The 26,547-nt window shown below is 52.7% G+C and overlaps 1 protein-coding gene across 1 annotated transcript; it reads left to right on the top strand.

The window, feature by feature from the left end:
- Positions 1 to 2,380: 2,380 nt before the first annotated feature.
- Positions 2,381 to 26,308, top strand: LOC122478454 (liprin-alpha-4-like). Its single transcript, XM_043572055.1, has 11 exons — positions 2,381 to 2,514; positions 2,786 to 2,896; positions 3,773 to 3,910; positions 5,434 to 5,580; positions 7,154 to 7,288; positions 8,837 to 8,920; positions 10,883 to 11,014; positions 13,668 to 13,747; positions 16,868 to 17,012; positions 21,712 to 21,863; positions 25,761 to 26,308. Exons 1-11 carry the CDS (start codon positions 2,461 to 2,463, stop codon positions 25,777 to 25,779), a joined length of 1,197 nt encoding a protein of 398 aa, XP_043427990.1. The 5' UTR covers positions 2,381 to 2,460; the 3' UTR covers positions 25,780 to 26,308.
- The last annotated feature ends 239 nt before the right edge of the window (positions 26,309 to 26,547 follow it).

Genomic DNA, 26,547 nt, shown 5'->3' with positions numbered 1-26,547 from the left:
GGACAGAGCCGGGATGGAACTGGTCCAGGGCAAGGGCTCTGGTTGTGCAGCCAGACCACTGGCCACTGGGACTTGTTGCCTTCAGGAACCTGGGGTGAGCTTCCTACACAGGGCCAGCCGCCCTGCTCACACCCCCGCCTGTATCCGCTCATTCGGTCGCTGCTTCACCCCTTCCTACCCAACATCTTGGTGCTCACTTGTCTTTCTCGTGAATAAATGTCGTTTGTGGCATTTTCCCCCCGACAGGGCACCTCCTTCTGCATGAAAAACCTGTGCAGGCAGCCATGGTCTCCTCAACTGATTTTCTTGGGTTTTCACTTTTTGTGTTGGAGTGGTTGACATGCGGTGGATGGTAGTTCCTGCTTCTCTGCAATCTTCTCTCGGGCGTCTGGGAAACTGTGTCCTTCTTCTTCGTGGTGGAATCTGCTTCTCCTATCGTCTGGACCATTTTCAAAGCCAAACCCCTTTCTAAAATCACCAAGCTATCCTGTGCCTGCATTGAAATGTGCCAGTTTTCGATCCTTCCCTTCCTTCTGCCTTACGTCGTGATGTCAGGTCTTCACTTGTCTTGCAGTTTGAGTTGAGTCTGCAGGTGTGCCCGTCTCACAGCAGTCCTACATCCACAGAGATGCCACATCTTCCACTCGAGACACAAAGATGTCTCACAAATAGCACCAGGTTTTTGCGTGTGCTGGGGTAGCCGCAGCGAGAGCTTCGAGAATTTCCCTTTCTTTGTGCCTCCATGGTCCTCACGCTGGCCGGCTGGCAGCTGCAGCTGTGGACCTCAGGACGTGTCAGGCCATTCAGCCTTTTCTTGTCATACCATGAGTCTTCTCTGCATCACAGGAGCACGTCCAGCATCCCTGGGGACACTTCAAATGGGTCCCAGGATGTAATTAAGGTTCATGGTATTGCCCTTAACATGGTGAAAATGATGCAGGAAACCTGAGAAATCACTTCTCCTGTGGTGCTTGATTTACTGGAGAAAGGAAGTGCTTACCAAGAGCTGAGTAGGAGATTCGTGGATTCGTGCAACACTTGAGGGGACCTCAATAGCAACAGGAGGTGGTGCACACTTCCCCCAGAGGACAGCGTCTGCTACAGTTTGTGTTATGCGGTTAGGACTTAATCCTGCGTCTCCACATTGGTTTGCCTTTCTCTTGACTGCAAATGGCACCATGTAGGTACGGTCAGTTTCTGTGTGCAAAATGATACGTTTTATCTTGTTAGAGTAGGTTTGTGTATGTTTTCGGAGAGGAAATGCTCTAATAGCCTAGTATCTGCGTATATTTCATGCACTCCGTGGCCTCCCGTTTACTTACTAGTTTTGATACTTCGTAGCTGCTCAGCTCATCTGCCATTCTTTCCAAATGTCACACATCTCCAGAAAAGTTTCCAATGTATTTATTGGAACAAAAATCCCCACATAGAAATGGGCCTGCACAGTCCTACCTCAAGGATCAGATAGGCTTCTGTGGGTTCACCTTGTCAAGTCAGATTGCAAGGAACGTGGTCAGTTCTGTGGTGACATTCCGTTGATTTGGAAAGGGTTAATTTATGAAAGAAATTGAAGTATGTCACCAGTTTGTACTTGGATTTTCTAGAATTGCTGAAATCAACAACTCTCTTTATTTGGAATGTCAGTTGTTAAGTGAACGTTTATGCCCTCGTCTGTCCTACAGAGACCAAAGCTCTGGGGCGCCTGGGTGTCTCAGGGCATTAAGCGTCTGACTCTTGGTTTCAGCTCAGGTCATGATGTCATGGTTCAGGGATTGAGCCCTGCACCGGGCTCTGCGCTCGACTGACTGGAGAGTGTGCGTCCACCTCCTTGGAGCCCACCTGTACACCATGTCCTGGGCGGGCGCTCAGTATTGGCGGGAGAGAAGCCCCACGCGGGGTGGTGGGCCCTGGCATCACTCTCCTCAGTAACACTTCCTCCATAATATTTCCTGCTTGCCTATGGAAAGAAGTCGTAAACTCGCCCTTTCGTCAAGAGTCCTACCATCATTTTTGAAAAGTGCATGGGGTAGGGTTGAGTCTGATTGAGCCAGGGGTTCAGGCTAAGACAGCAGCTTTTGAGGACTGTCAGCCTTTCCCCACTGCCGCTCCACAAGCCTGCTTGCCAGATGATGCCAGAGGCTGGGGATGGGCAGGAGGCTTCTCGGCCTGTTGCTCCCGAGTCAGCAGAGTTCCTGAGTCCTAGACCTGCCAGGCACCTGAAAACGTCTGTCCCCTTGAGTGTTGGTCCCTCCGAAAATCCCCGGGACTCCTGTGGGTGGTGAGGAGGGGACTGGTGTGTGTGATGCTACTTGAGGGTGGTGGGTGCTGGGACTCTGGAGAGACACGGAGGCCTGGTGTGCTCTGGTAAAGACCCCCTGTGTCTCTCCACTTTTGTCCCCTCTCCGACCCCAGGAGTGTGCAGCTCTCGCTGCAGAGCTCCACACCTGCAGGGAGCAGCTCATGCAGAGAGAGGAGGAGATCGCCAACCTGAAGGCGGAGAGAAACAACACCAGGGTCAGTAGGTGCACTGCCAGTGTCTTTAAACACAGGACACCATTCACTCCCCTTGTCCACATGTCCCCGTGGAGTTGGCTGGGACCCATTGTTCTCAGACCTCGTTTGATCTCTGAGGAGAAGTAAGGCCATTTTAACACATTCGAGGGGACGGCTCCCTACCTGGGAACTGAATTGAAGGGCTTCATACTTGGTTTTGCATTTGGTGAACTTGAGGCCCGGAATTGAAGGTGTTCTTGAAACACGGTTTTCCTTTTGCCTCTCCCGCCAGCCAATGCTGGAACATTTGGAGTTCCTCGTCTCCAGGCACGAGAGATCTCTTCGGAAAACAGTGGTGAGGCGACAGGCGAAGACTCAAGCCGGCGAGTCCATTGAGGCGGAGGTACTCAAGGTCCTGAACTCCATATTGGAGAAGGACAAAACGGAGGATGAAACGATGTGCCTAACCACGGCAGTTCTCGACTTGTGCACATGCTGTGTGTTATCAGGCATACATTGCGTGTTTGTGTGACTGGAGTTTCCTTTTAAGCTCCTTGAATTCTTGTAAGAAGACGGGTCTGTTTGGTGAAAAAGCTGTGGTTGCTGGAAATGTTGTCTGTTTCGATTGGCTAGTACAAATTGCATAATGTAATTTAATTCAGGGAATATTTGTCTCCAATGTAAAACTGAAAGTGGTTAAGAAGCAAGTTTGTCAACACGAGCATCCGTGAAAAACCTTACCACCATTCTATCATGTTATTTGAGGCACAGGGGATCTTAGGGTAACTGTATAGTAAGGACTAATGAAACACCTCTGCGTACAAACTCAATCCCTTTGTTTCCAGGTGAGAGAGCAGTTACGTGTGGCACTGGAGGGGTGTCGTTTCGTAGAAGAATTAGGGGCCATACCCAGAGTTCAGCTGCAGACATCATCCCAGGATTTGATTGGAGGGGGTGTCCTTTTTATCCATTGTTTTTTCTTTTTTTAATTTTTTTTTTCAACGTTTATTTATTTTTGGGACAGAGAGAGACAGAGCATGAACGGGGGAGGGTCAGAGAGAGGGAGACACAGAATCGGAAACAGGCTCCAGGCTCTGAGCCATCAGCCCAGAGCCTGACGCGGGGCTTGAACTCACGGTCCGCGAGATCATGACCTGGCTGAGGTCGGACGCTTAACCGACTGCGCCACCCAGGCGCCCCTATCCATTGTTTTTAAAACAACATATGAAGACTAGCAGTGGGGGCCCTCACATGTTGCATCTCTTTCTGGCTTTCAAAGGTGCAGAGCCAGATGAAAGAGCTCCTGGCTACCCTGTGCGCTCTCGTGGCCAAGTTGGAAGAGGACCTTGACATCTCGAGGAAAGACCTCATCCTTTCTGAAGCAAGGAACACCATATTACAAAGAGATGTCCATGAAGTGAGTGTCAGTTGAAATGGCCACGCCATCGTCGATCCAAACGTGGGGTGTTTGGTTCAGCCTTGCCCCGTGTGTCCATCGTCTCCCACGGGTTTTGAACGTTTGGAGTTTGGTAGAAGTAGCAGCAGAACGGGACGTGACTCCGGGGCCTGGGCGGGCTGCCTCCCCGTCTGTGTGGTGGAATCTGTCCTCCCTGGGCTCTCCCCTGCAGAGGCCTGGCAGGCAGGCGGCGGAGTGGCCTCGGGTGTGGAGTGTGGGCCACCTGAGCTTGGCCCATGCCATGCTCTCGGTCCATTTTGGAAATACACTCGGCACGTAGGAACCAGCGTGGTGCTGCCACGTCGCTTCCGGGGGCACGACCGTGCGAGGGCGGCTCTGCCAGGGGCCGTCACGACCACCTCTGCCGCCCTGCCCTCCTCCCAGAGCTTCCGTGCCCCTGGTCGTGGCGGTCAGAGTGAGCGAGGGGCAGCCCGCTGGTTCTGGTGTAAGGTCATGGAGGAGTGTGGCCACTTCTGCACGTGTGGTCATCGATGGGAATCTGATCATTGTCACAGAAACTAGTAATGGAAGGATGGTTTCTCTGTGCCTCCTCCTGTCACTGTGAGCTGCCCTTTGCGGACAGTCCCTGCACACCCCACCCCCAGCCTGGAAATGCCACCTCAAGAAGAACCTGTCAGACTCTCGAGTGTGTATGTACACGAGCAGTCTGTTTAGTACCTTAGTGTGGGTGAGGTCGTGTCAGAATTTAAAACAAAAGTATTTGCAGAAATTATAGAACCCGTTCAGTAGAGTTGTTGTTTGGCAAAGGTGGGGGGAGGCCCCACAGCAGAGTTCAATATGCAGAGAATTTAGGAAATCATTTCTTAAGACTCATCACTTTCACTCTTGAGCCTGCTGACATAAATTGCTTAGTAAACACGGAGGGCTGGAAGAGGAATCTTTCCCGTGTTGGACAAGAAAAGCAGGGCAGGACGTTCTGGTTCCATTGGCAGTGTCAGATACCATGGGATACAATGTTGTTACAGGGTTAGGCTATAGAAGATGACCTCCAGTTATATGAAAGGTGGAGTTTGGCTTCCATTTGTTAACACTGCTGCTTCAACTTTGTGGTAATTGGATGAGATTTCATCCGCCTTTTCCCCGGAAAAAGGATGGTTGTCTCATGGTGTGTGCCTCCAGAGGCAAGTCGCTGTTCTGTGGAAAGCTCAACAGTGTCCGGAGGCAACCGAGGTTGTGACTTCCGGTAGACTATATTATCCGTTTGTCTTTGAACACATGGGAAAAAATAAGCCTGGGTAACTGGTCAGAATCCTGAGCAGCCTCCACACTGTCGGCACAGAGCCTGACGCGGGGCGGGCGCCAACTCACAAAGCGACACCGGCTGAGCCACCCAGGTACCCCGAGGATGCTACTTTTCTGTTTGTTTGGAAAATGAAGATTTCGCCCGGTTTTTGTGTCTGGAGGGTGTTAATGTGTCGTACGCTAATTCTTTCCCTGTTTTCCCTCTGAAATACCTGCTGTAGGCCGTGGCCCAGAAGGAAGACATGCAAGACAGGATCACTACCCTTGAGAAGCGCTGCCTCAGGGCACAGCACAAAGCCACCTCTCTGCACGACCTCAAGGATAAACTTGAAAACGAGATCGCAAAGAAGGACTCTCTGCATCGACAGGTCGTTGGTTTCGTTGAACTTCATTCCACTTTTATTAATTACAAGTCAAGTTAAGGACCAAGTGTCAATGTCAAGGTTTTAGGATCTTAGAATCTTGTGTTGACCAGCGGGGTTACTTCAACGTCCAGGGTTTAATTCTTTCGAATTTTATGGAAGCATGTTATGGGGCTCCCCTCCTTGATTCCTTCTTTGTCTTGTCTTACATGCACGTTACTCTGTTGCCTGTTAGCACTGTTTCCAAAGGAGCAGGGAGTGGCCGGGAATGTGTAGGCAGCTGGCCATTTTGGTTAGTACCTGAGATCGGGGGGAATGGCAGGGGCAGAAGCACAGTCTGGCGTGAGGATGTGAGACCCTGTGCTTTGGGAAGCAGCACGTCTCTTCCTTGGTTGTCTCAGGTCATCCGGCATTGAACAGGAAAACCACATCCAGCTTCTTGGAAACAGAGTGAGCTTTGCCTGGTGTGTTTGTCAAATGTGTCACTTGACACAAAATGATAATCAAAGTGGAATACTAGGAAGCCATTAAAATGACATGGAGGAATATTGTTTTAGAGCACGTAAGATGTTCCAAAGCATGAGTGTAAAGGGCAGATCACGAAATACTATATGTACAGCATGTGATTTATTTTGGAGGGTTTTAAAGCATGATACGCGGTCTGTATATACACACAGAGCTATATGCACACAGAAGATGGAAGGAGTCTGTGGGAACAAACGTTAACCTTGCAAAAACCTCACCTTGTACGTGATTTTTAAAATGACTTTATATATTTTTAATGCTTATTTATTTTTGAGAAAGGGAGCCAGAGTGAGAGAGAGAGAGTGAGCGAGCATGAGCAGTGGAGGGCCAGAGAGGGAGAGAGGGAGACACAGAATCCAAAGCAGGCTCCAGGCTCTGAGCTGTCAGCACAGAGCACGAGGCGGGGTTGACCCCATGAGCTATGAGATCATGACCTGAGCCGAAGGTGGACGCTTAACCGACTGAGCCACCTCGGCTTCCCTAAAAGTCCTTTAACAAAAAATCTCGTGTCTACCCTTTCCACGTTGAAGTTTTCCACGTTTTTGGTCAAGAGGGAGAGTGTTTTTGTTGAATAATGGTACACTTCCAAAAAGAACTCAACTGGCATCAGGCATGCTCTCAGAAGCTCTGTGCTGGCTGATGTGCCCACCTCAGAATGTCCTATGTAGCGAGCCCTCGGACCCCAGTATAAATATGTTTACGAAGGGTTAGGACCGAACCCTTCTCTCCTTAACTGTTCAGGAAGAACGAGCAAACTCCTCCAGAAGATGGGTTTTCTTTAATGTGTGGGAACTTTGTCTTTGGAAAGACTTCTTTGAAGATACTGAAGAAGAGCAAAGAGTTTGGCAAGACATGTTTTGCGTAGTGAAAGGAGGACCAAGGCCGTGGGTGACTCCTTGCAGAAAGGAAAGGTTTACTCTGAAGCACCTACCAAACTGTTGGCTTCGGTCAGAACTAACAGTAGATCTCTGCATTCAGATTTTGTTTCACTTTATTAAAAATGGAAACGGAGAGAAGACTTGCTACAGTTTGATGCTTTGCCTTCATTTCCTAGACTGTGGATCAAAACCGCCAGTTGCAAGAGCGCCTGGAGGTGGAGGAGCGGAGGCTGCAGCAGACCCCGAGGAAGGCCAAGTCACTGCCCGAGGTGGAAGCCGAGCCGGCCCAGAGGGTGGCCACCCTCTGCAAGGTGAGGCCCCCGTTTCCTTCTGGGTCCCATGGTGGGAATGTCATTTTCATGGCGGTCCGTGCTTGTATCTCATTTCTCACCGGTAACTTCGGCGTGCCAAAGTCCGCGAACCAGCTGAGATCTGTTTTTTGTGCTACTTTGTCTGAGATTGGAATGCTTTTCAAACGGCAGGCATCATCCCCAGTTTTGTTCCCTCCGGTTTTGTCTGACGTGTGCTGTTTGCCGTTGGCTGCATCTAAGACTCACTGCTTTTCAGACTTAAGTCAGCGACTCAAAGCTCAAGATAGTAGCCTTGGGCAAGAGAAGGACAGGGGTGCCTGGCCGGCTCAGTCAGTGGAGCTTGGGACTCTTGATCTCAGGGTCATGAGTCTGAGCTCCCCGTTGGGTGTAGAGCTTACCGAAGGAAAAAAAAACAAAAAAGCATAGAATTTTTCTGAGAAATGAGAAAATGCTATCCTCTTTTAAACACAATTGTTTTTATTTAAAAAATTCTTAAATGTTCATTTATTTGAGACAGACAGAGCGAGCATGGGCACGTACATGAGCAGGGGAGGGGAAGAAAGAAGGAGATAGAATGCCAAGTAGGCTCCATGCTATCAGTACAGAGCCTGACACAGGGCTCGAACGCCCAAACCTTGAGTTCATGACCTGAGCTGAAGCCAAGAGTCAGAATCCGACTGACTGAGCCACCCAGACACCCCTGTAAGAAATAAATCTTTAAGGAATTCACTCGGAGGTTCCACAAATAGAGTTGAGGAAGGTGCCAGACACAGTCCCTGCCCTCCCAGTTCTCACAGCACTCACCACCCACAGAGGAAGGCAGCAGTTGAAGAGGTAGTTTCCAGACATGATGTAGTCGGTGCTGGGATGGAGTGATGCACACAGGACGAGGGAGCACTTGACTGGGCAGCCAGTCCGTCCTTCCGGACCCGGGGCTGAGGGAACCTGTAGCAGGGAGCCTGTCGGTGCTTCTGTGTCACCGGTTCCAGTGCAGTGAGGGTCCCAGTGGGAAGGGGGTGGGGTCGTCATGGGATGCTGACCCTCAAGGCTGCCATCAAGTCGGGCAGGCGGCATTGGGCGCCCACAGGCCCAGGCTCCAACAGAGCCTCTCCTCCTTTGTGATCTGCATGTCAAGTCTCCGTTTCCTTTCTCTCCTGTCCTCTCTCCTGTCTTGGTCAGCCACGTAGCAGAACCCTTTGTCTTTGGACACTCTGCTGCTGAGGAAGCTCAACTATGGGAAGTAACTTCCCAGCTTAGGAAGGCAGCACGCCTGTTTGCTCTTTCTGCTTGCTGCTTCCTCCTGTCCGTGCTGAGTGGACAGGGGTGTCTCCCGGGGGACGAGGCACCGTCCAAGGATCCGGGAGCCGGGGTGGGGATGAGACCGTTGCCTACCCCCGGTCACCAGCAAGGAAGCCCACTGTTTCCCACTGGCACGCATGAGGCCTGTAGGGACTGTGAGCAGGCAGAAGGCCGCTCACAGCATGTCGTGCGTAGGCACAGCGTGTGTTGTGGGGCAGCCCGCTCTTCTGACCCCGCTGTCGCCCACAGGCCGAGCAGAGGCGTGGCAACATCGAGGAAAGGCTGCGCCAGATGGAGGCCCAGCTGGAGGAAAAGAACCAAGAACTGCAGCGGGTACGTGTCCGGGCGGAGCAGCCGCGCACCTGGCAGTGATTGAGGATGAGGCGCAGGCTGGGGGTGTGGGGGTAGGGAGTGGTCCCTTGTTTCCCACTTCTCCCCACGTGGACGCCAGGCCCCTTCTCGATCCCATCAGGGGTACAGTGGACTCTTGTGCGAGTTGGATGCTAGTGAACACTCCTAGCCTGTGGACAATGTTCTCTGGACGCTGGGGCCCCGTAGGTAGTGCCGCCTAGGGTTGGAGGCACCTGCACAGCCCACCGTGCCCACCAGCTCATTAGCAGCTACTCACCGTTGACGTGGGACCTCGTGGGTGTCCCTTGGCCAAAGTGGAGGTACTGGCCTGGGGTACGGCAGCCTAGAGGAGGGGTCTCCTTCCTTAGGACATGACACCGAGGTCCTGAAATCAGGTCATGGGCCTGACCTTGGTCTCCACATCCTGAATTTGTATTTGAGATGTAAAGGCACAGGTCAGGGTTGATGTTCCTAAGAAGAGGAATAGCGTAATCGAGCCTTGATGAAAGGGAGGCCCCTATCCCTTGAATCCCCTGAGATTTTTCCCTGTGGGAGCTGGTCAGACGTCAACATGAAACACCCAGGAGACAGAGCAGGCAGCAGCCTCCCCAACTTGGGACGTCCATCCAAGGCCATCGGGTTTCACCAGAAAACTCAAAACCCTCACCCTTAACTTACACCAGAAGCTCGTGTGCTTGGCCCTCAGGGTCAGAGAATAAAACATGAGTTTCCGCGGAGTGAAGCTTCTGATGCCAGCGTGACGGCTCGGGTTGGCCGACCCCAGCCCGCCATGACACATGCACACAAGCGAGCACAACCAGACGCTAGCCTCTTGGGCCGAGAATTCGACCTCACCTACTTAGAGAAGCACTTCATTGCCTTTAGGACTGTATGGTAGTTTGGAGGGACAGGTGTTGAGATAAGGATTCTATTATAACTGAGACAATTGCAAGGACACTTTTAAGCTGCTTTGCTTGAAAAATACTTGGGTGCTGATCCCTTCTTGTGGGGTGGACAGGGACTTTTCCAAGTGATGGCCGTTGCTGCGTGTGAGGTGTGGTGGTCGTGCTTTCTGTTGCCTGCTCCCAAGGAAAGAGGTGCCAGCAGGTGTGGCTTAGAGATGAGGAAGCCCGAGCCTGGAGGGACTGTCCATTGCCTAGCCTGCGGGTGTGTCCTGTGGGTTCTTCCTCCTCCCTGGGCCCCCCGACTGCAGGGCACATGTGTACTCCATACCCCACGGCCCTGCGCCCGGCAGGAGCCCCTGAATCCTGCCGGCCTGTCCTCGCCGCTTCTGTTTTGGGTTAATTCAGGATATGCGGTAGAAACAAGTTTTTAAACCATACGATTGATGAGAGTTCTTTAAAACACAGACCCGTGAACTTTGCGGTTACGTTCAGAAATTACTTGAGGTAAATACAAGTTTCCATTACAAAACGTTCAGGAGATGTGTGAATTTCACGAAAAACAGGTGAAAGTCTTTCTCACCACTGAATCTTTCCCAAAGGGGAATTTTTTTCATCTTTCGGTTTTGTCAATGGATTCATTTCTTTCCCCCTGAGGCCAGATCCGAGCTTCTGTTTCCGCCCCGGAATATTCCTCCTCCCGTGTGTAGATCAGCTGATCCCCTTAAGAATATGCTCTTTCCTGCATGTACATCTGCCTCCTGAGCCCATCTGAGAGCTAATAATGAGGACATTCGTGAGGGCCCATGCGTGTTTTGTTTCCCAGAAACAAAGGGACCTGCTAAGTGATGACCCCTGGGAAGCAGGTTCCTGCGTTTCTGTGCCCCGCTAGGTCGGTGCTGGCAGTGACGCACAAGCACGCCAAAGAGTGCCGTGGGAAGGGGCAGCCGAGGATGGCGTGCGTGTGGGTCACACCGCTGGTCATTCGCACGCCTGAGCCGGTGTTCGCACTTTGGCTTGAAGCCTGCGTCTTCTCTTTCAGGTAAGGCAGAGAGAAAAACTGAAGGAAGAGACTAATCAACATCTGTCCGGCACTATTGACAAGCTCCTTTATGAATCGGACAAGCGACTTCAGCGTCATCTAAAAGAGAGAATGGCTGCTGCGGAAGATAAGGTAGGACATGAGAGACAGCGGCTGAGTGCCCCCGTCCTCACAGAGGAGACGCTCACGTTGTGATCCTGAGGAGCAGCGTGGAGCAGAGGCTAACAGCCACTGCAGAAAGTAGAAATGATTCTTTCACGCGGAAAAACTGCAGGCTGTTACCCACTGCCTACGTTAAGTTCCCAGTGTCCTGTCCCTGCCCGACGTATGTGTGCGGGAAGGTGCGTCTCACTGTCTAGAAGAGGAGTATGGTCTGGGGAGGGCCCGAGAGTGAGTATTTTAGGCTTTTCCTAACTGAGACGTAAGGAGTAAGCTAGCTTCATGCTAATCAAAGATGGGCACAGAAACAGCCATAGGCAGTATATAACTAAGGGGAGGGGCCGTGTGCCGATAACCCTTTGTTGATAGGACCCGGCGGTGGCTGGATGTGGTCGGCAGGCCCTCGTTTGCCACCCCTGTGCTGGAACCTTCAGCCTGGTTCTTGTCTGGGGAGCTAATTTCTACCTCTTTTGTCCAGAACGACTGGTAGGAGTGCGCAGTTCTGTCAGGCATTTAACCAGCTGAAAACAGAGTTTCTCCTGTTCCATCTCCTGCCTTCCCTCTTTTCATCTGGGTTGCAAAGAGTCGAAGCCTGGACTCTCACACCATCATAACGGATACACTTGAGGTGTAACGGGAGGGAAGCAGTATCATACCATCTCTGTGAGAGAAGCTCTGGTGGGGACAGTTGGATGCGGACCTGATACTACCAGTTCTGTTGACACCTGTGTCCCTGCAGATGAGCCCAGACTCTTCCCTAAGATTGGCACTTGGAGACACCAGTGAGCAATGCTAATTACACGACACACTTGTTTTGGGTAAAACCCATTATGAGGTGCGTTATTATACCCCACGTGAGATTCTACCTTGATCACTGGGGCCAGCCTTTCGGTAGAAAGTTGTATGTGAGATTGGAAGTATATGTACGAAACTTAGGTCAGGTTTCCCAAGTGACTGAGGCATCACAGACCCTAAAAGCTAGTACAAACCAGTGTACCTGCTGCAAGTAAACTTAGGAACTTGTCATACTTACAGTCAGACAGTGATCCGGGAAGAAATTGTACATGGACAAAGTATGAGTAAAGGCTGTTACTGCAGTTTCACAGACAGCATTTCACTCTGTGGTCATGTGACCCGGTTCGTTGGTATGGCCATCTGCTCCATGCCTTGTCTGTGGTGCTGCGTTATGGTAAAGAGAAACGTCGGCATGCTCTAGCATGTGGAACGTTTGAAAGAATCAACACTAAAGGACTGTGTGTACCTTTCTCAGAAAACTCTGTTAGGAGAAGTTGGCAATCTGAAAAAACAGTTATAAGAAACGCAACGTGAGAAGGTATTTCCATCTCTCAATCATTCAGTGATCGGTTGAGACTGGAGAGGAGCAGGTGACCTCTGGGGCTCACACTTCCTCCAAGGCGAGCCACCACTGTGCTTTCGAGCGGCCCCACGCTCGCAAGTCTGAATGGCACGCATGTGGCGGAGTTGGAGCCGAGCAGCCTATGGGGTTCAGATTTCTGAGTCCCTTCGGGGGTTCGCTCGAAAGCTAAAATGTTCATGTAAACCTTTCTTTGAGTGCAGCGTTGCCCAGCAGGAAGGTAAAAGGTGACACGGGTGTCATCCCAAGGGTTCTCGAGGCTGCATTTGAAATGGTCAAACAGACGGGTGATGTTAGTTTTCATGCAGCCTGATGCAGGCAACATGTTATTGTATCATGTAAATAGTGTAGACATGAAGGAGCTACTCTACAATGTTTTTCCACATTCAGTCCTTGCAACCCACGGGGCATCTCACAGTGCCATCCCCTGTGGTCGGCACCAGCCCCATTTTAGGCGCTCAGTTATCCACATGCGGTGGTGTCTCCGGCCTGGGACGGCACTGCCTAGGGGGTAGTTGTGTGACCGAAGCTCCTCGTCGGTTTTGCTCCCTGGTGCTGCGTGTGCAGACGTGAGGCTGGGCTGCAGAGGGTCCACGACGGACCACGTGCCTATTGCACAGAAGGGCTATTCCCCCACCGCCCAGAAAGTCCTGCTCCTCTCTACATAATTAGGAAGAAGTCCTCGTGGCTCGGTGTTTCTCCTCTGTAACCTTGCTATGCCTGAGACCTAACTGTTCAGTAGGGTTTAGGACGTTCACTTGGTGATCTGGGTGTTTCCTGGAGGACTCATGGAGAGAATGGTCTTGGGGTTTGTAACTGCTGAATTTACCCATCGTGGTTATGATGGTCAGCATTTCAGCACACTTGATGCTAGTAGTGTTTTCCATTTGTTCTTGAATTCTAATGAACCTACAGTGTTGTATCAGTTTCAAGTAGACAGCATACGGTTTCAACAATTGCCCACGTGACTCTTTGCTCGTCACCATCACTGTGGTCACCGTGTGTCACCATACAGAGTCCTTAGGGTATCACAGACCGTATTCCCTGTACTGTGCTTTTCATCCCCGAGACGGCCTTATTTGATATCTGGATGCTGATGCCTCCTAGTCACCATCATCTCTTTTGCCCACCGCCCCTACTCTACTTTCCTCTGGCCACTACCAGATTGTGCTCTGTGTTGAACGGACTCTTGATGCAAAGACTAGTTAACCTTGCTTGCAGTGAGTGTCGTTGTCATTTGCTGCTTTGCAGGAAAACCTTCTACGAAACATGGAAGCACTGAGGGCCGTATTAAAGTGGGCAAGAATGAGAGGCTCTTCGCTTCACCATGGGTATGACACTTCCCGGTTCACAGATCTGTTTGAGATGCGGCTGGGGGCGGCTTCCCTCTGTCACCAGTATGACCTGAACCAGCTCATGGTTCCAAAGTAGAACCGTGGGTGTGCTATGGTATGACCCGAACCGGATCAGAGTTACACACAATAACCCTGAGTGTGTTGTAGTCTGACGCGATCCATTTTCCAGGTACCAACTAACTGATGATGGGGCGGGGCTGGGGGGGACACTGCCCTTCACCGTGCCTAACATGAACCACCTCACAAACACCTATGTTGGCACCTGCTGTGTATCTTCCAGAGGAATCCTTTGACCGAATGGGCAGAGTGACTGGATGTAGCTCAGGGAGCCAGTAGCTTAGTAGTTGGCAAGAGGGAGAAGTCAAACCTCATTCCAGAGGTTAGGTTTGGAATCTCAGGAGACCGGGAGGCATGACAGAGCTCGCAGCCATGGGAGGAGGAGTGGAAGTTAGGGCAAGTTCTGTTCGTGTTTGGGTGGGTTTCTTTGCGGCCTCCCTCCACCGAGTGTGGCAGTGATGGTGTGGGGCTAGGAGGGGTCCAGCATGCCAGGTTTGGCCCAGCATCCCTGGAAGCTATGGTCCCTTCCGCAACGCCAGTGGGGTCACCATGGGAGTGCACACGTGGCCATGGTTGTGAAGGTCACCTTGACATTGGTGGGGTTAGCGCAGTGCTCGCAGTTTCTTATATGTTTGAAAAGACTGGAGAATGACATGTAATCGCTGTAAATCTGTTGGGACGTTGGTGAGTCGCCTGTGAGGGGGTGGATCAGCCGGCTTGTGAGCTGCGTCCTGCAGACAGTAATTGTCAGCGAGGTATTAAAAGGTTTGCTTGCTTCTTTGTAGGAAATGGGTACCATGTGAGAGTCATTCTGGTGTGACAGTGCCTCGAGTAGCTGACTGGGCCCCCTTAGGTGCAGGAAGGAGGCTCCTGCTCCAAAGGCAGGCCCACTCAGGCCTCACTGGGGTCTGTGCGGCTGCCGACGGGGGCTCTCGGGAGAGTCGAGGGTGTGCTGTGGCTGTCCTTGTTGAGCCTGCTTGTCGGAGAGAGAAGTCAGTGCAGGTAGAGTCACAAGCGGCCCTCCCTGTCCACGGAACTACTGGTGGCACAGCGAATGTGTGTCCGGAGAGAGAAGCACCCAGGAAGATCCAGGCACAGAGCAGCCTCTTGGTTGGCTGACGGAGATCCTCGCCAGCAAGACACCAGTGTGCTGAGTGTCACCATTCCAGGGCTTGAAGACGGGTATGTGTGAGGAGGCCAAGGGAGCAAACAGTGGATGCGGTGCAGGCCACTCGAGTGCATGTTGGAGTTCTCAAGGGAAGGGGCTGTGCAGGCCCCTGGAGGGTGGCACCCTGGGGCAGTTGCCATAAGAGGGACGTCCACGCCCGTCACCCGCCTGAGGTGAGCTGGCCAAGGAGAAGGATAGAGAGGATCGCAGTGCTCCCGTGGTTGCGGAGGCATTGGCCGCGGTCACAGGTGGCCTTGTGGTCAGAAGACCCCGGGCAGGAGACCGGCTGAGGAACAGGGTCTGTTTGAAGCCATCTCCCAAAGTGCTGTCTCGTGTGGTGGCAGAAGAGAGGCTGCTGGGAGCTGTGTCGCCGTGAGCGGCCAGAGGCCATGGGGATGAGACTGAGAAGGTGGCAGGCAGGCTGGACAGCTGGGCCCTCCTGGCACGACCTCACAGCCACATCTTTTGTTTGTGTCCTCCTCTAGCAAGATGATGGTCTGGGTTGCAGAAGAAAAGAAAGGTGTCAGACCCACTTCCACAGGCAGGCCGGGAAGATGGGAGAGAGCTCTGGGATAGGACTGGGTGCAGGGTGGTGGGGTCGGGAGCCAGGGAGCCTGAGATAGGGTGTCAGAGTCAGGGGACACACGCGAACCTCGGTGGAGCCATGAACCATGCCAGGTCCCATGGGGGTGGCGAGTGTGGCTCTCCCCAATTGGCGATGTGTCGTGGCCGCACAGCGGTGAAGCTAGACCACCTGAGCTCAGGTGAGCAGTTGTTCTGGGAATGGGGGGACCAGAGGAGGGGAAGGTGGTTGTGGCCAGCGGGCAGTCCCGACTTGGCTGTCTTAGAAGCAATCAGTACCCTGAGGCAGCACGTGTCAATGACGTTTCTTGAAAGGCCGCAGAGAAGAGCTTGAAGCACCACAGAGGAGACGCCCTGTCGTGGTGGCTCTGTCTCCAGGCCACAAGGGGTGACGCCAGGGGCCCCCTCTCTAGTTGATGTGAATCAGATGGGCGTGTTCTGTCTCCCGAGACCATAAGGATTGGTGAAATGGAAGGCAGCCTCTCTTCTTTTCCAGAGAGCAAGGAGCCACTGGACTCCCGTGCAGGGTTCAAGTGTGGAAGATGAGCCCGTGGCTGAGGCTGGGCACGTGCGCTGGCCGGTGCTCTTTCACAGCTGCTGCCCCGAGCTTCGTGCCCAGAGCCTTTGCTGAGGGGAGCAGCTGACAGCCCAATTAAGTGACTCCACCCTAGGGGCTCGGGGCTCCATGGAACTTTTCTGGAGACTTCTGTGGCCAAGGGGGACATTTGTCTGTTAGTCTAACTGCACAGAGGCCAGAGACGCTTTTGCCTCTGAAACACCGGGCGCATTGCCACCTCCTGTGTACGGGAGCTGCGAGGTGTGGTTCCCGAGGATCCTGCTGCGACTGCCCCTGGGGCGCCCGATAGTGGCTGGTGGAGGAAAACCTGGGGTCACCTGGCATCACAGCAAGGGCCTTGGCACACGTGGGCCGATGGCAGGTGAAGGCCAGAGGGACGTATAGGAGTGCTTTCCGGTCAGTTGGGCAGGAGGTGGTGCAGACACGCAGGACGACAGCTTGACTGGGGGCAGGCGCTGCTCCACCTCGGGGACGTCTGGGCCGCGGGGATGCGTTGCACCTGCTGGGCCCGGGAGACCCTGTCTCCACAGGGCCCGGCTAGCGGGCTTGCACTGGAGCCAGGGGCAAAGACGCCTTCCTTGGAGACCTTTTTCTCTGACCTCATTTTCCCAATGGATGGGTTCTGGCCTGGCTGACAAAGTCCACTTTTCTTTAGATAACAACCTTGGTGTGTGTGTGCGTGTTTGTTTGATTGTTTTCCTCCGTATTTCAGGCGGACGCACGTTGGCAGCATCCCAGCTTCCAGGTTCCGTCTGGCGGACAGCCCCACGGATGCCAGCAGCAGCAGCAGCAGCAGCGCGGTGTTGCGGCGCCACCGGAAAGGCCGTGTGGCCCGTCTGCGACATGAGCCTTCCAAGGCAAGGACCTCCATCCTCTGGGGGCTCTCGTGGGACCCACCTGCCTGCTCCAATGTCTCCTGCCTTTTCCTCTGTCTGTGAGGCTCTTCTGGAACTAAAGGACTGATAGGCTGCTTTCTCTTTTCCCCTTCCCCCATTCTTCTTTTGCTGCCTTAGAATTTACTTTTGAGAGCTTTTGTTCTTTCTTTGTGTAAAGTAGCAATGTGGATTCAGATAGGACCTAGTGTTAAGCACAGCACAATGCAAAGTAGTAAGGGTTTGAAACGCTAACGAAGGTTAAATGAACATGTGTATTCATCCTTGAACAACAAAGAATTCACCTTTGGAGTTTAAGTACTTTTGTCCTTTGTCTCTTCAGCCGCGTATATTTTTATATATTTGTGTAAGTTTTGAGCACCTGTAGTCATGGAACAAGTTTGGTGCAGATATCGTCCCAGAGCTAGGGTGCAACATGACTGAAAAACCCAGATGAGGGGCGCCGGGTGGCTCAGTCGGTCAAGCGTCCGACTGCTGATTTCTGCTCATGTCACGATCTCTGGGTTTGTGAGATCGAGACCCGGAGCCCCGCAGCCCCGCATGGGGCTCTGTGCTGACCGCGCCTGGAGCCTGCTTGGGATTCTCTCTCTCTCCCTCTCTCTGCTCCTCCCCCACTTGAAATAAAACAAAGAAAACAATAAATAGATAAAAAGTCAGAGGAGAGGCCTGCACCCCTATGTGTGCACAGTGTAGTGAGGGGAGACCAGCAGCGAATGGGAAGTAAAAGGTGATATGTGTGTTAGTTATCTATTTCTGTTTGACAGATGATTGACAAGTCCCTAGATGGGCACCTGTGGATAGCCCCAGAGTGAAAGGGTGGCTCTCTGGGCACTGCCCAGTGTGGCAGTGGAGAGAGAGAGACAGAACTGGCAGAGACCAAGCGGTGAGCTTGGTCTCAGTGAGCCAGGTGCTCAGGGAAAGGGAGACCGGTGGCCTGGTCGTGCTGGGTGGGGCCAGGCAAGGTGGAGGCCGAGGACCACGGTGGTCTGGTCCAGGAGCCCTTGCGCTAAAGCCCACTCGCCAGAGTTCCAGAGTCTGTGTAGACACAGTAGGGGCAGCTTTCTGGAGGACTTGAACTCTGGTTGGGAGCAGAGACGCAGTGCTAGCTGGAAGGAGACACAGGGTAAAAGTTCTGTGGTTTGTGTTTTGTCATTTTGCTGTTTTGCCCTGGAGCGTCTGTGGTCACTCGTGGCTGGCTCGTGTTGTTTCTCCTGTATCTTCATTTGTCATTAGAGAGTGGGGTTTTGCCCCAATAGTCATAAATTGTCGTTAACGTATCCCTGTATAGTACAGGTGGATACGGGTATGATCCAGATAATAATTTGTAAACGAAGTGTTTCTTCAAAAGAGATAAGGCACTGAGCATAGACGAACGGAAGCTCGATACAGACAGCACGCTTTGCGGTGCCGACACTCGTGTTCAGGACTCCAAATCTCATGGGCTTACTGAGCACAAGTACTGCCTTCTACACTGAAACTCAGGACTCCTACAACGTGAAGCTGTCACCTGCCCCTGAGCCCGTTTTTATCACGTACCTGCCCAGGACACCCTCCTGTAACCAGCACAGTGATTTGTGAGAGGTTGTCAATCAAATTCTAGGTCAGGATTTCACATTCACGTCCAGCAGGGCATTAACAGAGTGGGTTTGTTTGGTGTTATCCAAGGTGTTGCGGGAACTTCGGCATCCCCTAGGGTGATACTGTAAAAGTGTAACTTGGTTTTCAACAAGGAGAACAGTTACAGGAAAGTTTCGAATAGGCACCTGTTAGATGTCTCTGTTCTACAAGATGCCATGTTTTAATAAGTCGTGTATGTTGTAATGGAGTTTTCCATCCCTGAGTGATAATTGGTAGTGTCTCTGGTAAATGTCGAATAACCTATTACATTCAGATGTGTGGTGGAACAAAGTGCTGCTTCCAGGCGTGGTTGTTTCTAAATCTTCTCTCGATTATATCCGTCCTGTTGTTCTCTTTAAAATATGTTTGCCTCGTTTGGTCTTGGAAATTGTAGCTTCCAAGTGTGCAGTAAATCTGATTTCTCTTCCTTTCTTTGCATGCCTCTGTCAGCCTAGTGATGTAAGGAAGCATCGGAGAAAGCGAAAGTGTTTCGTAGTGCAACCTAGCTGTGTTTGTGTGTGGTGTGGGGGAGAGTGCCCGTCTCTTCACAGTGAGCACCACAGCTGGGTAAGGACGAGCGGCTGGCGTGTGCGGGGAAGTACAGGAGCCACTGGGAGCTCGAGCGCGGCCTGCGGTTTCCACGGTACCTGCGACAGCCACCAGAGCTCACCGTTGTCTCTCGTTTGTGTCTTGCTCGCTGCGCTGCGTACTTAGTTCCATGAGACATAGAAGTTTCTAGGAAGAGAAATTACTGAAGCAGAGGCATAGAGTTTCGATTTCGAGATCACCACTTTTGACAGCCGTAGCCAGCAGCATTCAGAGAGCTCTTAGGGTTCGCCACCTGGTGTGTGCAGTGGTTTAGGATCCTGTGACCTGGCCCTCACAGACATCCCCGCGAGCCACAGCTTGTGTGGTTAGCCCATTTCCAGATGTGCAACCAGAGCCTGAGAGCCTGGGTCCTGTGCATGAGGACACTTTGCAGGGCAAACACTGGCCACGACACCACTCTGCCACGTACCCCACCTTTGCTCGGGCGCCCTTCTCCCATTTACAGTGCCCTTGCTGGGACAGGCCACCTCCTGTGTCCAGAGGACAATGATGTGGGTGTGCCCATTCTCATGGGGAAGCGCCGTGCCTCGGGACGGAACCCTCGACCAGAGAGTCCGCCTCATAACTGGGATGCCTTGCTCCCTGGACCGGACCCCCATCCCAGACCTTCCCAGCCATGCGCTGACAGGGCCGTGCCTCTGATACAGAGCTGGGCGGCAGCTGGGGGAGCCCCTCCACTGCACAGACGGTGTGTCCGTTCAGTTGAATTCTTGCGTTCAAGTGCCAGTTCGGTCCCTGGTTGTTTTGTGACCGGGGTGTATTCATCACCGTCTTTTTTTCCTGCTTTGGTCTCCTGGTAAGGGAGGACAGCGAAAGGTTCATGGCCCTGGGGGTGTCCACACCCTGCCCCTCGGTGCACGGTCCTCAGAGATCAGGAGCTCACATCGGCGCCGGGGCACAGAGCACGCCCTGCATTCTGCTGGCTCGTGCTGCCTTTTCTTCGGTAGCAAGACTTTCTCAAGGAACAGAGGGTCGTGTGATGAACACCCAGGCAGGACGGCCTGCTCCCGCAGCTCACTGATGGCTACTTGGAGGGCTCTTTGGAGGTTTTGGGGGATGAAGTCTAGGTGTACGGGCAGTGGGCGTCAGGTCCATGCAGACAGGGCCAGCACGGGCGTTGCACTTCCCAGCCTGGCGGGAGCCTCCCGTTTTGGTTGAGACTGAAATGGCCCATAGGCACAAGTCTGGCAGGACCCAGTGCTGGGCGGGGGCCTGTGTGTGGACTGCGCTGTGACACAGGGGAGGGTGTGCTCCCGGAACCCTCCGTCTCTGCTCACCTCATAGCCTGGTCGCTAGTGTGGCTCCCTGTCCTGTTCCCTTTTGGGTTTGTTTTCTCCATATCCTTGCTTCCACCTGGGTATGAAACCTACTTGTGTTGAGCCAGTCTGACCCTGTTTGGTTTTATGTGGATAATTTGTAGCCTGCTAAGGTAGCCTTTTGTTGTCTGATGATTGTCAGGAAATCAGGAGAGGAGGCAGGTGTTTTGGAGCTGTTGGTTAAGCTTGTGTCTTCCCTGAGCTCAGCTCCACTTGGTGCTGACCGCCATGGGTGTCCCGAGCCCCATGCAGCTTCGGAGGCCCTGGTACAAACCCAGTTGGCTGTGCCTGTCTCACCAGTCCTACACGTGTGTCTCGTGAGATCCGGCCCTGCCTCACCACCAGGACCTGTCAAGGGTCGTAACGCTGGCGGGTCCGTGGCCCCACGGTCCTTTCCAGGGCCCACAGCCACATAGCCGCAGACCCACAGCCTGTCACACAAGGAAAAATGGAGTCTGAAGGGGTTCATTTGTCGTGACGGCAGCCAAGGGACGCTGTGTCTCCACCGTGTCGAGCAGACTGTCTGTAAGCTGCAGATGAGTCCATCAGTTTGTAACATCAACCGAAATGTCCCCGAGAAGCAGAAGTCAGACCCGAGTGTGGGGTCAGGGGGTTGGGTGCCTTGTCACTTTACACACGTCCCCGTAGATTCCAGCCTTGCATCGCCACCAGAGGTGACAGTGGATTAGGCCACAAGCTCGCTCCACTTCCCCCAAACAAAGAGCTTTGGACAATCGTGCATGGGAGGGCTCCGTGCTCACCAGGGTTTGCCCTGAATGGCGTCAGGAAACAAACACCTTCCTTCTCAGCTGGCCGTGGTGTATGGTGACATGGTTTGGGTCTCCGCCTCTACCTTCTGTGGCCGGGCTCCTGGTGGTGCGTGGTCCTGGGAGGGTACACCCCTCGGTGCAGATGGGCTGGGGGTCTCAGTGGGCCCACTGCCCGGACGCAAATCCACCCTTTCGCCTGGCGTTAGGCCGATCCTAGGAAGTCGTTTCGGACGCTGCACAAAACACAGCTCATAGCTTTTTAAAATGAGTTGCTGGCTGTGATTTCAGGGCTGTGTGCTCCTCTGTCTGGGTGCACAGTGAACTCATGTCACTCTCCTCTCCACCCCACAGTTGCTGCCTTTGGAGGAAGAGTCACAAGATAGCGTGGCAAGGACACGATGTGTACCGTCAGCTCCTTCTTCCCAGAGGTCCCTGAGCTTGGACAGGCTGCAGCAAAGGGCACTGCACAAGGCCAGCCACGAGGACATCAGGGACGCCACAAAGTAAGGGGCACAGGCATCGTAGGAGACATGCCTGTGCGCTGGTTTTCAGCTCTGAGAAACCTTTGATCTCTACATGGGGGAGAAAGGGTCGGAACAGCCATTCCAAAGAGAGGCCAATGAACCGAGTTTACGTGCATGGCGTTCTTGGGATACCTGCCTGGGTGCCCTGGGTGTGGCCAGCAGAGCAAAAGGCAGGTGGGAAAGACCACAGTCTTGTGATGCTGGTGGCTGTAGGGCAGCCTCGTTTGCTCAGATCGTACACACCAGCCATCCTGAGACCTCCCTTTTCCTCCCGGTGGATCCTGGGTGACATGTTCCCTAGGGATCCTCCCCTGGGTCGCACTGTGCCCTGTGGGGCTGTCAGGAGCCATGCTCTCTTCCCCCCACCCCCACCAGGCAGCTCCAGCAGCCTCTCTGTTCCTCGCACCACGTCCTGGGGTGGCTCAGGTGTGCATGTCCTCCGTGCTTCCGGGTCACGGCCAGGGAGGGGTGCCGAGCGTTCTCAACCCAAGGTGCTTGGACTCCAGATATACTTGGGAGGGAGAGAGTGTCAGCTCCCAGGGCGCAGCCCTCCCTAGAAGCTGGGGGATTGTGCTTCTAATCACGTGGGGCGGTGTGTCGTGTGACGAGCACGCGTGGAAGATGCTCTCCTGTGCGTCCCCCAGATCCCCAGGCTCTCGGGGTGGCCCCTTGAGCAACCTCTGCAACAGTAGCAATAGCCAGGACTCACTGAATAACGCCCCCAAGAAGAAGGGCATCACAAAATCCATCCGCTGGTTGCTCGCCAGAAAACAAAAGTCCACCCCAGCCATGCTAGCGATGAGCCTGTATGACCAGGTTGGTGTCCTTGCATGTTTCCAGTGTGTGGGAGGTCTTACTGGGATCATTCCTCTAGATCCGTGGTCTCTCTGCCTGCAGACCCCTCACCCGTCGGGAGACCTCACGTGGCTGTGGACATCCCCCACCTCCCATTTCATCACTCTGCTTCCCCACAGCCGCTGAATTGGAGGTTGAAAACCCTTCCCAGCGTGCCCTGGGACTCCACAAATTGGGCGGACAAGCTGAAAAACACCAAAAACTTTAAAAAATAAGCATTGTGTTGCTTGTCACCTTGCTGAGCACTTTTCAGCTGTACCTGTTTTTAAAGCAGTAGCTGTTTGTTTGCTCAATGTACTCTATGGCTGCAAAGCAGTATTATGTCCTCCACACTGAACCTGAGTCTCTTCTTAAACTGTGGGTCCTGGAGGACGTAGAGCACGTATGAAATCTTGAAGGGACTCACATGGATTCCCAGTGCACCTTGAGAAGTTGTGCAGGGAGGATATGTTGTGGCTCACGTGCGGTTGTGGCCCCAGAGCACTTTCGTGTGAGCCTGGCTCCTGCACAGATGGGTTTGGAGGTCTGGGGAAAGTCCATATTAGCATTCCTGTGCCTCCGTTTTCTCACCTGTACCTGGGAACAGTGGGAGCACTTCCGTCACATGGCTTTCAGGAGTGTCTCCTTCTAAATATCCACGAGATACTTTCAACACAGAAGCTCCATCACATTATGTGTAACTGCAGCCCCTGTGAGGACCTGGTCACCAGCATTCAGAACCTGTCATTCATGCTGGTGATCTCTCTGGCATCCTCACTAGGCTGCCCCTGTGTTTCCTTCCCCTGTAGTGTTTGAGTTTCTCTTCGATAGACTCTGACCTTTGCAGTCTGATCACTACATCTTACTTTCAACTGGTCTTGATTCTGACAACGAGTAACAGCAGTGGGTTTCGCGTGCTACCAAGCAGCTGAGGCGCTGTGATGCCCGGGATGGGGGCACAGAGGAGTGGTGCAGGCATAACTCTCTGGGACTTTCCACTGCAGAGCATGTCGCACGTGGGTTGACTGTGTCCCAGAGCAGAGTTAAGTGGGTGAAGGAGGCAGGTTGAAACCATATCCCAGTGATCCCACAACTGATTAAAAAAGTAGGTACTTTTCAACAGAAGAGGTGGTTTGCAGGCTAGCGGGGTGGAGCAGGAGGTGGGCCACGGGGGTACATTGGAGATGGTGGGACGACGGGACGGGGCCTTGAGCCTGGGCAGAAGTCAGTGGGCTCTGTGATACACCGGACAGCAGGCAAGGCGTGTGGCCACTCTTCTGTGCCTGAGAGCCTGCGAGGTCTGGAGTAGGGTGCCTCACGTCCACACTGGGCCCACAGAGCCCCTTCCCGCAGAGGCCGTTCCGCTTCAGCCCCCGGACTTGTCCGTTGGTTTCTTTCCATCTGCCTCAATGTAGTCTCCATCTCAGAACTCATAATAATGATCATGACTGGCACACTGAGTTGTACTTCAGGTGAAATGTTGTTATTTCTGTTACTGCTCACAATTCGTAGGAACCCTCTGGCTTTTGGTTCTCTGGGAATGGAAATTTGTAGGGACTGTTCAACAGTGGTCTGATTTGAATGTCCCTATGTTTGAAGTATATAAAAGTGTTTTACAATAACTTGGATAGTTGCCACCTTGCTGTATGCAATTTGATACTGAAAGTAGACCTTTTGCTCCTGCAACCATGCTGGAAAATTCTGTCCCTTAGATGTTGCTGATGTGTTTTCTTTCACATCCTTATACTTTGTGTAATGAAAACAGTAAGATTCGTGGTAGTGCCTTCTGGTTGTCCCACCCCACTGCTCCCCGAAATGGGTATTTTTGTAAGTTCAGAGGTAACAAAAAGTGTGGGTTGGCTGCTTTCTGCGTGGAGCCTGCTTTGGGTCCTCTTCCTCCTTTCTCTCTGCCCCTTTCTCCTCATACACACTCGTTCTCTCTCTCTCTCTCTCTCTCTCTCTCTCTCTCTCTCTCAAACTCTAAAAACAGGGGCGACTGGGTGGCTCAGTCAGTGAAGCATGTGAGTCTTGGTTTCGGCACAGGTCATGTTCTCACACTTGGTGAATGTGAGCCTTGCATTGGGCGCAGAGGTGACAGTGGGTAGTTTGCTTAGGATTCTCTCTCCCCCGAACTCTCTGCCCCTGCTCCACTCTTGCTGTTTCTGTCTCTTTCAAAAATGAAAGAAAACCAATAAAAAATAAATAAACAAACCAATTAGCTATTGAGGAACCAGTAGTTTCACAGAGGTGAGGAGTTTGGTTTCTTTCATTTTTGCTATTTGACACTGATAGTTTTCAGAAATATTTTGGACATCATAACACGCTGGCTGCAGCCTGGGAATAGAGCCTGTAAGTTGTGTTTTGGGGGTAGCTGGATATCTCACTGCAATCCAGGGCCCTGTGCTCTGGGGGAATGTTTCAGTTATTTATTTGAAAAGACACAAAACGTTGCATTCTCCTACAAAACCAGGACTGATTTCCTCCCACACCACCACTTAAGACTGTCGTCATTGCCATAAGAACGAACACATGCTTGTGAGGAGAACAGGGCAAGGGCAAGGGTGCTGTGGGACTGTCCCAGCGTGTGGCACTGTCTGCAGCTTAAAGACTATTTGGAAAACGAAAAGGTAGTATCTTCTATGGCAAGAAGGTGATTTCACATAGACAGTGGAGCAGGCCCAGGCAGCCCAGGACTCTGCTGACTTGCGCCCAGTCAGGGTCCTGGCACAAGTGTGGCCCTGTCTCCCATTACCCCCTGGGGCTGCCTTCTGGGCAGGGGGCCCGATGGCTGTCAGGAATGGGGGTAAATACCTGTAAACACAATTGCAGAGCGAAGTCATTTTAAAGGGCTGGTAACTTTAGTATACACTTTTGTTTTTTAATTTCCAATCAGTCTGGATTTCTGGATGATGACAAAACTTTAGGAAGGCACCTTCTAGGAGAAAACAATGTAGACCAAAGGACATTTGTGACTTAGCTGCTGGGTCAGCAGAGACTCTCCCTGCAGACTTCTGGGTCACTTCCTCTCTGTCCTCTATGCAGCCAAAGAAGATGCAGCTGATCGTTGGTCCGTGACATGCTGACCTGCCCCAGCCCCTCGGCGACGGCGCCACGGGAGGCTCTTTGACTGGAATGTGAACAATGGTGGAGAATGGCCGACTTCCTATGTAACAAGGCTGTGGCCCTCTCAGGCTTCAATGGTCTAAGATGACTCCTAACTTCTGCTTATCTGCTTGAATATTAGTGTGCTCTTACACCTACTACAGCTAGGCATCGTGGGTGTCCTCAGTGCGTGGTCTCTATCAGAGCCTAGTCCTGGGGGCCTGGGCAGCTTGCCTGGAGTGACCTGCAGAACCTGGGAGCTGAGGCCATGGCAAGCCTGGGTGGGGGGGACCCGGGCACGTCCTCCCCCCACCCCTGCCCCACACCCACCCTGAACTCCCTGGCACCACAACACTCAGAAGACCAATCAGGTAGCACTGGGCTCCCACCGCGGGGCAGGGTGCTGGGTGTGCACCCAGGAGGAAGGCGCGAGACCCTGGAAATAATGTAGTGCAACTCTAATAAAGGTCTTACTGTTCTTACGGAAATCACTTTTTACATTTCTTTTTTGAACAAGTTTCAAGAGTGGACCTCATTCTCCATTTGTAGATTTTGCTTAAGTTTTTTATGTTTATTTATTATTGAGAGACAGAGAGACAGAGCATGAGCATGGGAGGGGCAGAGACAGGAGAAGACACAGATTCTGATGCAGCCCTCACGAGGCCACCTCAGGAGGCTCTGGCACAAGATCCCTCATAGCTCAGGCGACTCTGGGATGGTTCCTTCC

The sequence above is a fragment of the Prionailurus bengalensis genome, unplaced genomic scaffold, assembly GCF_016509475.1.
Source record: "Prionailurus bengalensis isolate Pbe53 unplaced genomic scaffold, Fcat_Pben_1.1_paternal_pri Un_scaffold_66, whole genome shotgun sequence".
NCBI classification, from domain to species: Eukaryota; Metazoa; Chordata; class Mammalia; order Carnivora; family Felidae; genus Prionailurus; species Prionailurus bengalensis.
Note: the sequence above shows the minus strand (reverse complement) of the source record. Positions and strands in the feature narration are given on the sequence as shown.

What these genes read in the sequence shown, in the direction of transcription:
- LOC122478454 (XM_043572055.1), top strand. Translation starts at nt 2,461, where the DNA reads ATGCAGAGAGAGGAGGAGATCGCCAACCTGAAGGCGGAGAGAAACAAC. An exon ending in GCGAGTCCATTGAGGCGGAG is followed by an intron (nt 2,897 to 3,772) that starts GTACTCAAGGTC and finishes TGGCTTTCAAAG; the next exon opens with GTGCAGAGCCAGATGAAAGA. An exon ending in GGCTCTTCGCTTCACCATGG is followed by an intron (nt 13,748 to 16,867) that starts GTATGACACTTC and finishes TCCGTATTTCAG; the next exon opens with GCGGACGCACGTTGGCAGCA.